Raw genomic sequence first — 13,356 nt, 5'->3', positions numbered from 1 at the left:
GAATAAGCTATGTAGACACTTAGGGACAAATTATTAGAAAAACTGGCTAAATAAGAAGTTAGATTAGAATTAAATTAGCCAATGCTTTTTCCTTTATCTTGAAGAGTTAGCTTTGAAATTTAGCTTCCTTTTGACCTCCTACATACTCTTTGTAAATAACTTCACTGCATTGGTCTTATAGACTCATACTCCAACACATTACTTAAAATTGCCACATGGAAAAGCATAAAATATGTGTATAAATTAACCTGGATTTGTAGTATGTTTGAATACCCAAGACTAAATTTTATTAGTAATTAGTTTATCCAGAAGGCATATGTCCTTACATTTGTTCCTTAAAAAAAAAAAAGCTTTTATTATGTACATTTACAAGTATACAGAAGAGTAGAGACAAGAGTATAATAAACCTACTTATTCATCACCCAGTTTCCAGTTATCAGCACTCTACCATTCTTGTTTTATCTCTCTGAATCAATCACAAGCTCAATAGGATAATTAGGAAGGGTTATTTATAAAGGGATTAATTACAGGGATGTGGATAGGGGTCAGGGAGCCACAAGGGCCATGCAGCAACCTGGGACCAACAGTACCAGAACAGCCTCTCTTAGGTCCAAAGATGTGAAAGGAAGAAGTTACCAAGAGAAAGAACCTCAGGTAGAGCAGGCTGCCTTGAGAGAAGCAATGACTTTGGATCGAAGGTTATAGCCAACCCCAATCTCCTTATCCTCTCTCCTTACCCTCCCTTCTTCTGCTGCGGTTTTATATTGAAAACCAGAGGCTAAGACATTCCTATTGAGGCAGTCCCTCAGATCAGGCTCTTTGGGCAGGGTGCAGGGCACTGAAGGGTGGAGAGTGGATCTGAAGGACAATTGGGAGCTATTGAACATATTCCCTCTACCCCACACATTTTTTTTCCTGGAGCATATTAAATCAAACCCAGATATAAAGTAATTTCATCCATGAATATTCCAGTAGATATCTTTACCAAGTAAGGACTTAAAAAAACAAAAATGAAAGCAAAAACACACCACCATTCATACACAACAAAATGAAAGTGATCCCATAATAATATCTAATAACCATCCCATGTTTAATATTCCTCAATTACTTACAAAGTATTTTTACAATCAGGATTATTTCCATTGGGATCCAAAATCTGCACATTGCATTTGGTGGCTATTTTTCTTAAGTCTCTTTTAATCTTGAACAGTTACCCATTCCTTTCATTTAAAATGTATTTATTAAAGAAACTGGGTCATTCTTATTTTGGAATTTTCACACCTTGAATTTGGATGACTGTATCCTTGATGTGGCATTTCACATATTCTTCTATTCCATATATTTCCTATAAACTGGTAGATATGTTCTTATGCATTGTTTTACTTATTAATCAAATATAGTTTAACACATTTTTTGAGCCCTTACTATGCTTGCAAGATAATAATGCTAAGTGCTAGGATTTCCCTGATGAACAATATGGACCAGGTCAACAAGGAGTATAGAGGCTACAGATCTCAAGGGACTTAGAGTACTGAGGAGCCATCAGATGTGAATGCCACCATCAGACAGCAGAATGTGACAGGTGCCTCAAGAAATATATAAAACAACAGGGTGCTTGGGTGGCTCAGTCAGTTAAGCATCCAACTCTTGATTGTGGCTCAGGTCAAGATCTCGGGGTTGTGGGATCAAGCCCCACATCAAGCTCCATTCTGAGCATGGAGCCTGCTTGAGATTCTCTCTCCTTCTCCCTCTGCCCCTCCCCACTCACACTCTCCCTTTAAAAAAGAAAAAAAAGAAGTATACAAAACAAGAGTTCAGGAGAGGGAGTAATCTCCTGAGCCATTAAAAATTGTTCACACGGTGGGCACCTGGGTGGCTCAGTCGTTAAGCGTCTGCCTTCGGCTCAGGTCATGATCCCAGGGTCCTGGGATCGAGCCCCGCATCGGGCTCCCTGCTGAGTGGGGAAGCCTGCTTCTCCCTCTCCCACTCCCCCTGCTTGTGTTCCCTCTCTCGCTGTCTCTCTCTCTGTCAAATAAATAAATAAAATCTTAAATAAAAAAAAAAGAAATAAAAGACTGTCTTTAAAAAAAAAAATTGTTCACACGGTACAGGAGTTCCCAGTTTTTAAACACTTCTCCTGAGTTAGAAGGAATAATAAATTACTAATTAAAAAAAAAAAAAAAAAGCTCTTAACCTGAAGATAGCATCTTAAAACTAACTTGAAGTAAGACTTGAAGGAGAAAAAAAGAAACTCTTTCCTAATTTGCCCTATACTTGGGTGGATTTTTGTCTCCCCCTGCTTCTCAGAAGAGAATAGTATTAGTTTCACAGTTTATTACATACCCGCTACAGTGCTAGGGTCCGTGGAGGTGTCCTCTCAAGATATCCAGAAGCCTCTGTCCCCTGATAGTTTATACATTAAGTTAGGGGGTGAGTCATTTGGCCTAAGTTGTTTAGTGTATAATTGGATTATGGAGTTCATGGATGAATAAATTACATGAATATTTATTAAGCAACTACTTTGTGCTAGCATGAGGCTGGGTGCTAGCATAGCAATCCATCAATCAGGTCCAGTCCTTGCTCTCCTAGAGCATAAAAATTGCTGAAAGCTTGGGGAAAAGGAGGAGGGGAGATGGGGCAAAGACTCGCTCCTTACACCCAAGACATCTCACCCCATATTCTTAAGTTTTTCTTATCTTCCTGGACTTTCGATCAGCAACAGTATCTGCCCCTTCTCTCTCCTTAGATGAAAAACATTCAAGCCCCACATCTCTAACTCAGATGAAAAGGAAATCCTAAATCCTCTTTCAAATCACTTAGGAAATGAACTTCTTCAGACACACAAAAACATACACACTGATAACTTCATATACATTTTCTTCATTTAACTTCTTATATTAAAAGGCCGTTTTCACTCTAACCAGCACTTTCCAGGAAATCCGGGATGTAAGATGATAGGAGCTATTCATGTGAGAAAATGCTGGTCACTGACTCCTACCCAGCTCCCACGCTGGACTCAGCAATCAAAGGGGAGGGAGTTTATCTTGTTCAGCTCAGAGCATCCAGGTCTTTGTGATAATGGGAACGACTTCAGGCATGTGTTCAGGAATGCCCCTTAACTTTTTTTTTTTAAAGATTCTATTTATTTGCCCCTTAACTATTTTTAGAAAGACAGTTGGAGAAACTGGACATAGGAGCAGTGTGTGATTAAATATGTTAATGAACTCTCCTCAAAAGTTGATATATGTCTTAAGGAATATATATAATCTTCTCTATGCCTCATGGTTTACTAAATGATGAGAGTATTTATTTAGATTTCTCATTGGTGACTTCTAAATGTCTGTTCTCTCCCTTTGCTAGATAACGAAAAAGTCAGTTTACTTAAGTGGGGTGAAGTTAGCCTAATCAGCAACTGCTCCAGGTTTTATCCGGGTCGCTATTTTGAAAAAGAAATGGACTGTGCAGGTAAGCACGGAGTGGTTTCCCTAAGATCTGTACCTATACCCCCTACCAAACATCTCCCCTCCTCACCAAATCCGCCTCCTCGCTCTGGGCCCTGGGCCCTTTCATCGGGCCTCCTGGCTGGGGCTTCCCTAGCCCTTCACTCAATCCCTTATGCTAATAGGAAGAGGAAGAATCTTCCTTACGCCACCATATAGAAAGGTACCTAAAAGCACAGACTCTGGAACCAGGCTGCCTGGGCTTATATCCCGATTTTTACCAGTTACGACTCACATGGCCTTGAGCAGGCTTCCCCATCTGCAAAATTGGGGATCTTCATAAATGAGGAAACTGAGATGCAGAGCAGTTACATAATTTGCCCAAAGTCTTATAAGAAGTGGCAGATCCAGGATGAAAACCCAACCTTTTTCTGAATAAAATCTGAATGATCTCATTTCAGATGTGTCCGCTTGGAAGTAAATCCTCCCTCCCCAGCAATCCCATGGCACTTTTGATGACCCTGCCACCACCTCCTTTACTATCAGAGTGGCCCTAGTGCCCCTACCCAATGTTGCAAGCTTGCAGGGTTCTTGTCTCACAGAAAGGAGGAAGGAATCTCACGGACACAAAAGGGTGAAGTGAAGTGAAAGTTAAGTGAAGGTGAGAGCAGAAAGGAAAGAAGAAGCTCTCTAGAGTGAGAGGGGTCCCAAATGGGTTGCCACGGAGAGCTTTTAGTGGCGGTCTTTTATTGAGAACTGACTGGGAAGCTTGTGGCCTTGAGATTTTTGTGTCTTGGTTTGTTGCTTTATCTCTTGTTTCGCTCTGTCTCAGCATCTCCACCTACCCGGAATAGTTCCAGAGCTGAGTCAGGGGAGTCAGGGGCCTCCTATCTCTCCTGCCTAGAACTTAACCCCTTCCCTATTCATGGGACAGAACCCGTGGGCAGAAAGAGCTGTACTGGGATTGTGAGGAATGACTGTTTACTTTTTAATTAGTGGGGGTGAGGGATAGCACCAGTCTCCAAGGAATCTGGAAGCAAGGCTTTCAGGACCTTGAGGGGCCGCTGCTGCCAAGATGAAGTTACTTTTAAACATTAAGGCACTGAGGCGGCCACACTTTCCTTGAGGAAGGTCACCGTCTTCATGTTTCAGATTATCTATCAGTGGGTGGCAAACTGTAAGGAGACTTTAATTTAAGCTACATTTCTTTTGCCTTTGTTTTCCACATCGCTAACAACAGTTACACAGCTACAACTCAGTTCCTACTTTTGGTGGTGACGCAAAGGCAGGGAACCAGCCAGGGTAATGCATTTAGGATGCTTTATTAAAACCACTTCTAAATAGTGTATTCCAGAAAAAGCAAAGTAATTGACATCCTATAACTTTTGGGATCAGTGATTTAAAAAAACCTTAGGAAGTCCTAAGAGTGAGAAGAAAGTAAACAGACAATTCCCTGTGCCCTCCCTTCTTAAATGGAGTTCAGGATGACAGAGGACAAAAGGGGAGACTAGCACAAAACCTACCAGGAGGCAATTATCACAGTTAAGAGGGAAAGCTCGAAGGGTTCTGCCTGCCTGAATTCAAGTCCAGCCTGCCACTTAGTAGCTGTATGGCCTTGGACAAATTAGTTAACCTCCCTGGGCCTTATTTGTCTCATCTGAAAATAAGGATAATAATGATACTTATCTCATTAGGGGTGTGGTTTAGGATCAAAACAATGACTGTCTAATGCATATTAAGCACTCAATAAGCACGAAGTATTTCTATTATTTCCCCACTGAGTATTGGATGCTACTTTCAGACTGCAATCTCGTCAGAGTATACACTTGCATAAAACAGAGGAAGCACAGGAAGCCCTCACTAAATATGGAGAATAAGCAGAAGACAAAGTGTTTCCCAACCTGCATCTCTCCACCTCTATGGGCCCAGAGAGGTGTGAGGGAGAGTACGCGTTATTCCCTGTTAGCAAAGTGTAAGAAAGCCAAAGTTGGTACACACATCGGCGGAGGAGACAGGAAGTCGGCTTGGCAGCCTCGACAAATGGAAGTACATGTGTGATTTTCTTTTTCCTTTGTCTTTTTCAGGTACAGATGATGGCTCCATCGACGCCTGTAAAGGGGACTCCGGAGGCCCCTTAGTCTGTAAGGATGTCAACAATGTGACTTATGTTTGGGGTGTTGTGAGTTGGGGTGAAAACTGCGGAAGACCAGAGTACCCAGGTGTTTACACAAAAGTGGCCAATTATTTTGACTGGATTAGCCATTATGTGGGAAGGTCTCTTATTTCTCAGTACAATGTATAAAATTGTGATCTCTCTCTTCTGCTCTTTTTCTCTTGGGAGTTGGATTTTAGTTGAAATGATACTGCATAATTAGTACTTCTGTAGGAAAAAAATAATAAAGCACATTTTATTGGATATTTTTAAAGGTCTCTACAAAGCTTCTTCCATATTGGAACTTTGCTGTATAATTATCGAAGAAATATTTTAGTCGGGCATACATACTTTATTTATTAGAAAATGTGATTAAGTTATCTCTTTATACAGGAAGGATATATTGACTATACCAAAGGCTTTGCCAGTTGAATGACACTGGATTCACATAAGCCTGCATTCAAACCCCAATTCTACCATCTACTAATTACTTGGGCCTGGGCAATTTATTATCTTCTTTGTGTCTCATTTTCTACCTTTAAAATGGAAACTAGAATTTTGAAAAAATGAAACCACATACTAAATGAAATGTTTGCATAGTACCTGTCACAGGAAAATAACTGACCTCACACCTCTTGTCCCATTTCTCTGCTTCTTAAAGTATTAAAAGTTCTCTTGAAAGATTTGTCTTTAGTTCCCATTTCACAAGTCCTCCTTGACCCTCTCTTTAAACCTCTCCACAGATACTGCCACACAACTGACCTCCTTGGTGTCAAACCCACAGTCACTTAGCTACTCTCTTCTCCCCCTGCCCCAGCTGCAGTAGACCCAGTCGGCCCCTCAGGACATCACACTCTCCGCCTGGCCCCCCCACCTCCCTGGCTGGTCTCCACCTCCTTCCCAGTCTCTTCCTTCTGGTCACTTCTTTCACTTTGTGCTTTTCCTAGTGATCTTACTAAATCCCACCCACAGTCCAATGACCCACAAACCCATATCTCCAGCCCTGATCTTCCTAAATCCCAGACTAGTATTTCACTGAGCACTTAACATCTCCATCTGGACATCTAATAGCATTTCAAAAGAAACCTAGCCAACAGGGGCGCCTGGATGGCTCAGTCGTTAAGCGTCTGCCATCGGCTCAGGTCATGATCCCAGGGTCCTGGGATCGAGCCCCGCATCGGGCTCCCTGCTCCGCGGGAAGCCTGCTTCTCCCTCTCCCACTCCCCCTGCTTGTGTTCCCTCTCTTGCTGTGTCTCTCTCTGTCAAATAAATAAATAAAATCTTTAAAAAAGAAAAAAAAAAAGAAAAGAAACATAGCCAACCCAAAATGGCCTCTTCTTTATCCAGTTGCTCCCTTTTTAGTAAATGGCATTTACTCAAGGCTCTCCTGTGGGCCCACTGTACATTAGGCACCAATCTCTTTCTACCACGTGACCCTGGTTTGTCTACTTCTTACCCACAATGCTCACACATCCACTACTGCTCTCTGCTTTCTATACTGTAAGACACAAGAGAAGAGAGACTGTCTTCCTTCTGTCTGCATCCCTAGCACTTGGTTCAGAGGAGGTCCTCAGTGAATAAACATTAGCTGCTTTTATTATGATGATTTAAAATGCAGCTATCATCATCCTGAAGACTGAAGTGTATTTTTCACATAAGTATTACCTTCAGTACCTGTGGTTCAGTCCTGGATAAAGCCCAATTGTTTTAATAAGACAAATGCCCATTTCTATGTATATTTCAAAGTTGCTTATTGCCCAGATTTATTTTTTTCCTTTTTAAAAATTTTGGTAACGTATACATACAATTTTTTTTTTACTGCTTTAACCATTTTGAAGTGTACAGTTCAGGGGCATTAAGTACGTTCCGCTTGTGCAACCATACCATCTCCAGAAATTTTTCATCTTCCCAAACTGAAAATCTGTGCCCATTACACACTAACTCCTCCTCCCCTCCCCTGCTGCCCAGATTTTTAATGCTTTTTGTCATTGAATGCAGGAGAGTATTTGGTTATCTATGGCTGTATAAGAAAGAACCCCCACATATTTATTTAAATAGCAATTGTTTATTATTTTGCTCTGGGGATTGACTGGGGCTCAGCTGGCCATTTCTTCCATCCTCTAGTGTAGTTACTATCAGACAGGGAGGGCTGGGGCAAGGATCATCTGGAAGGCTTCTTCACTCATGCGTCTGGTGCTTGGGCTGGGAGAACCCAAACAGTGGGGCTTCTCAGGCATCTCTCTCTATGTGGTCTTCTCCATTTGGGCTCTCAACATGAGGACTCAGGGGCACTAGACGCCTTACATAACAGCTGACAAGTGTCCCAGGAGAGCCCGCAAACTAGAACAGCCTTTATAAACCCAGCCTTGGAAGTCATTTAGCTTTGCTTCCATCACAAGACCTGATCAGGTTGAAGGAAGGAAATATAATCCATCTCTTGATGGGAGGGGTGTCAAAATATCTGTGGCATGTTTTAAAACCTCCACCATGTCCTGGCCCAGCAAACCTGGAGCATGTAGCATCTCCAAAGACGCCCGGATATGAGTACTAAGGGCTGCAAGCTGGGAGAAGTAGCATCATGGCCACTGGAAGGACCAAGCTAGTCTGCACGGTGACCTGGGACCTGGAGGCTTCACAGCGGAGTGGACCAGAATCGGGGCCTGAAGAGTGAAGAGCCAGCTTCTCCATAGTGACTCCATGTGACAGAGCCTGGGAATAGCAGCAGTGAGGTGACTGGCTGCTGACCACAGAAGCCAATCTAACTGGTTTAATGAAAAAAAAAAAAAAGATGTGTTCAAAGATATTATGCAGTTCACAGAATCTCCGGGAAAGCCAGAGAGTTGGCTATGCATCTGGGGACAATGCTCAAAGAGCGCTGTAGGACTGCTCATCAGAGGCTCCCACTGCCACTAGCTCGGGTCCCAGGCTCCACGCAGAGGCAGGGCACTGGGCACTACTGCTTGACCCTCTGCCACGAGCTCGCGAGATGTGGAGTGCTGCCATCACCTTACATTTAACCCTGGACTCAGCACTCACTATCGTATGAGGGAGACAGAAAAAAACTATAAAGCTGCACTTTGCCAGGGACAACAGAGAGGAGAGACGCATAAATCAGTCTGAAGTGTCAAAGAAGGCCTCCCCAGTGGTGAGCTTAATCTGAATTACAGAAGGGATTTCCAGGCAGATGTAAGTGCAAAGGTTCTGTGGCTTGAGGAGCCAACCACGAAAGGGGACAGAGAGCAGTGCAGCATGACGGTGGGGGTGTCCAGGGTGCAACTGAGGAGCTGGAGAGGGAGAAAAGGGCAGGTCAGAGAGGGCTTCATGCCAAAGAGTTGAGACCACTGAAAGACTTTGGAAAGTTCACCCTGGAGGCATTGAGGAAGATGTACTGGAGGGGGTGAGATGGGGTAGGAGAGACAGTTAAGAGACTATTGGAGCAATCCAAATGAAAAATGGTGAAGGTAGAAACTACAGCAGGGCATTTTAAAGAGGATGGCACTGATCCCGAATATATTAAGGAGTAAAATGGATGGCAGCTGGGGACAGAAAGAGAGGACATGGCACTAGAGAGAGGGATGGGAGTCTAGAATAACTCCCAAGTTTTCTCTTGGACAATGAGATGATTGCTGTTGCCATTGATTGAAGAAATAAAGGAAACAGAGAAAGAGAAGCAGGTTTCGTTAGTTAAGGATATTGTGAAGCTGTGAGGTCTATGGGAGCCCAGGAAAGATGTACATAGCATGCAGTAGGAAATATGAAACTGAAAATGAGGCAGAGGTTTGGAAGTAGCCAGAAACCCAACCTAGAGAGACCACACACCTGAATTTATCCTGATGGTCTAAAACCCTGCAGTCCCACCCAAGTGCGTTCCTTCCATCCTATCCAGCACATTCTCTCTGTATGCTGAGTGATCTCACATTCTACCCACAAAGATCACTTGAAAATCTCTTCCCTGATTGCTGTGCTTTGACGGTGTTCCCCCAAAACTCATGTTGAAATCCTAATGCCCAATATGATGGTATTAGGAAGTAGGGTCTTCAGGAGGTGCTTAGGTACCTAGGAGGGTGGAGGCCTTAAGATGGGGATTAGTATTTTATAAAAGAAACCCTAGAAATTCCACCCCCCTTCCATCATGTGAGGACACAGAGAGATGTCAGTCGTCTGCAAACTGGAAGAGAGCCCTACCCAGAACCTGACCACTCTGGCACCCTGATCTTGGACGTCCAGACTTAAGAAGTGTGAGAAATAAACTTCTGCTGGGGCCCCTGGGTGGCTCAGTCGTTAAGCGTCTGCCTTCGGCTCAGGTCATGATCCCAAAGTCCCGGGATCAAGCCCCGCATTGGGCTCCCTGCTCTGCAGGAGGCCTGCTTCTCCCTCTCCCACTCCCCCTGCTTGTGTTCCCTCTCTCGCTGTGTCTCTCTCTGCCAAATAAATAAATAAAATCTTTAAAAAAAAAAAAAAGAAATAAACTTCTGCTGTTTATAAGTCACCTAGTCTGTGGTATTTTGTTAGAGTAGCCCAAGCAGATTAAAACACTGATCAAATTTGCCTAATGATAGAATACCTGAAATGGAAAGCCATTATCTTGAATATATCATGGAGCCAGCCCATGCTTATGGATCTGGTGCAGCCATCTCTTGTCCTTCACATTGTCCCTAGTTTGAAAGCTATTCATGCTATTAATTTTTTATTTTTTTTTAAAGGCAGAGCCTGGAAACTAGCACTTATTTCCCCTTAATTTGAGCCCTTTTTAGAAACCAATGTTCTCGCCTTAACACTGGGCAAAGACTGATCATTATGGCTGGAATGGTTTCACCACTTGGCATTTATTTTCATCACAATAACACTGCTCGGGCCATTTGATGAGACATTGGAAAAGACTGAAAAACAGAAACTGCCCTTGATCATTTGTATTTTGTTGATTTTGTATTGTTCCAAATAACACAGAGGATTCTACTCTCCAAGCATTCTGTGTTAATATGTTACATTTAACCCCAATACACTTGGCATTCTTACTCATTAATATCATCATATTTCTTGATGTCCATGACAGTGAAGAGACCATTCGGGGTGTCCAGAAGGTGTATCTGACTGATTATGCTTATAACTGGACTGGAAAGCTCTGTATAGAAAACACAGACTAGTCTCAGCCACCCAGAAGATCCCATTCCAAGGCACATGTATCATGCAGACAAGAATCAGCACAAATACAGCATATTTTATATTTTCATAATTTTGTTTTGATAATATTGACCAAAATTGCTTTTCCCAATTCCTCGTCCTTTTTTTTCTCCTCTCACTACAAATATGTCTTGTCCTCAGTATTCCACTGAAAATTTTCTTATGAAGTTTACCGTGACCTCCGTTATTAAATTCAGTAATCAATATCAAGTCCTCATCTTCCTCCACACCAGCCAAATTAAATTGATGGTTCTGTTGTTCTTAGACACACTGCAATAAAGCACTCTCTTGCTGCACTTGGATGACCCTTCTGAGCCTCTTTTGCCACTTCCTAGTTCCCCGACCTCCTACAACTTAGACTTTGTTCTGCTTCTCTACATACTCACTTTTTGGAGGATCTCTTCTAGTCCTATGGCTTTAAAAGTCATTTCTATGCTGATGACTTCTAAATAAATTTCTATTCCTTGTCCCACCTCTGAACTACAAATTCAGAATAAGTTTCTCAAACATGGTATGTCTGAAATTAATTTCCTAAATTTTCCCTGAAATCAACTCCTTCTAGAATCCTCCCCATTTCATTTAGTGAGAATTCACTACCCTAAGTGCTGAAACCAAAACCTTAATGTCATTGATTTCTCTTTCCTTCATTTACCATACTCAATCCAACAGCAATTCCTGTTGGCTCTACCATCAAGTTCTATCTAGAATGTGACCACTTTCACACCTCCACTACTCCTTCCCAGGGCCGAGTCACAATAATGTCTTACCTGGTTCATTACATCCTAACTGGCTTCCTGGCTTCAGCTCCTGCCCATCCACAGTCAAAGTATATCTAGACAACCTAGCCATTTGCTAGCAGGAAAGACCTGGAAGTTGTGGGTTTGCAACCAACAGTATCTGTCACAATAATAACAAGATTTGCTGATTAGATGAAAGTGCCCTGTAAAGAGGCTCTTTTCAAACCTTTTATGCTAACTATTAGGAAGAAAGGATGGAAAGGGGTCATCTAGAAGTTAACATGATATGGCCAGTCAGGGCTGGCTTCTTGTCCATGAATCCTGTGCCCATGTACAAGGCACTGAACTCAGAAGTGTTTCACATTTGCTCTAATGCTCTCCTGTTATCATCTTGAAATTCTTCATGATTTTTGAACAAGGAGTCCTGCATTTTTATTTTTACTGAGCCCTGCAAGTTACGTAGCTGGTCCTATAGTCAATGCCAAACTCTAGTATCTGGCAGCAGGAATTAAGGGGGAAAAGTAAATCTTGGAGTTACTGCAGCAGAACAACAGATATCTAATGATTGAATATGAAGTGAATTGTAAAAATAAAATTTAGAATCTTGTTTTCTGGGAAGATGGTGATGATTCCTTTGGGGAACACAGTGGAAAAGGAAATTTGTTTCAGAGAAAAAGAGAACAACTCTTATCAGTCCAAGGAACTGGAGTTTGAGAATTTAATCTCTAAAGAGAGTTGAGACAGAGAAGACTAAATCTGAATCCTCAGAGCAGAGGCTGTAGTTAAGTTGTAAGAAATTAGATGAGATCACCAAGGAGTGAATGTATAGAGAAAAGGAAAAAAAAAAAAAAAAAAGGAGAGGTTTTGGGGCTTCAGTAACTGAGGGTTGGAATCAGGTTACTACATTCTCTCTTTTCTTGTGGAATATTTATTCACATATGGGAGAGTTTCTCTGAAGACCTGAAAGAACCAAACCTGGTTTAAGGGTTTGGGTGGTGGAATTAGGTGGGACCGCAGAGGTAATCTAATTGAACACCCACACTTTAGAGATGGGAAAGCCAATGCTCCAGAAAACATAAAAAATGTTCTATGTTCCCTTTTCTGAATGTTTTGAAATGTGCATTTCAAAATTATCAAACATGAAGAAAAAAATCTCTGGCATCTCGTGAAGGTAGAATTAGCCCCTACTTTGACTGGATACTGTCATATGACTCCTCTGTACTTTGACTCCTTCACCGTACAAGGCTGACAATACCTCCCGGGCACAGGTCTCCCCTTCCTCCATTGTGGTACGCAGATCACAGCCCAAGGGCTCCTGGCTGAGGCTCGCAGCCTGGGGTTGGGCTACATCTGTGTGTGGGCCAGGAGAGACTTCTTTTTCTGTTTCTAACTCACCTTAAGTCTGCATCCCAGTAAAGCGGTGTTCTGATTGTGAGATGATGTGAAGTACATGGCACAGAGTAAGTTCTCAATAAAGAGGGATAGAATTCTTAGGAACTCTTTGGTGCACATTTATTATACTTATGAAGCTTGTAACAAACACAAAACGCCAAACTAGAATTTATTGGTAATTTTAATAAGAAAGGATGCACCTATTCCCAACACTTGCAATACTGCCCTGGATCTTACTGTAAAATTCCTGGAAATTTCCGGGATACTAACATAACCAGATATTTACAGCTCTGGTAAAAAAACAAAACAAAACAAACTACTGCAATATTATTTAAGGATTCTGCACAGCACAGGGAAAAAATACTGAGAAACTTCACCGGAGTTATCAAATTTCAAAATATGGTGAGCAGAAAAGCAGTGATTTCCAATTAAGATTTTTTTTTTAAACTGTATT

General features: G+C 42.0%; 1 protein-coding gene across 2 annotated transcripts in view; it reads left to right on the top strand.

The window, feature by feature from the left end:
• The window catches only part of CFI (complement factor I), a 70,810-nt gene extending 64,954 nt beyond the window's left edge, over positions 1-5,856 (top strand). For both annotated transcript variants that reach the window (XM_078069072.1, XM_078069071.1), the window contains exons 13-14: positions 3,361-3,465; positions 5,525-5,856. In XM_078069072.1, the coding sequence (XP_077925198.1) occupies positions 3,361-3,465; positions 5,525-5,742 (323 nt within the window). In that variant the 3' untranslated portion in view covers positions 5,743-5,856. The remainder of the gene's footprint in view (positions 1-3,360; positions 3,466-5,524) is intronic.
• Positions 5,857-13,356: the final 7,500 nt, after the last annotated feature.

This window comes from Halichoerus grypus, chromosome 3 (genome assembly GCF_964656455.1).
Source record: "Halichoerus grypus chromosome 3, mHalGry1.hap1.1, whole genome shotgun sequence".
Lineage (NCBI taxonomy): Eukaryota > Metazoa > Chordata > Mammalia > Carnivora > Phocidae > Halichoerus > Halichoerus grypus.
The sequence above is the reverse complement of the archived record's forward strand: the minus strand, read 5'-3'. Positions and strand labels throughout refer to the sequence as shown.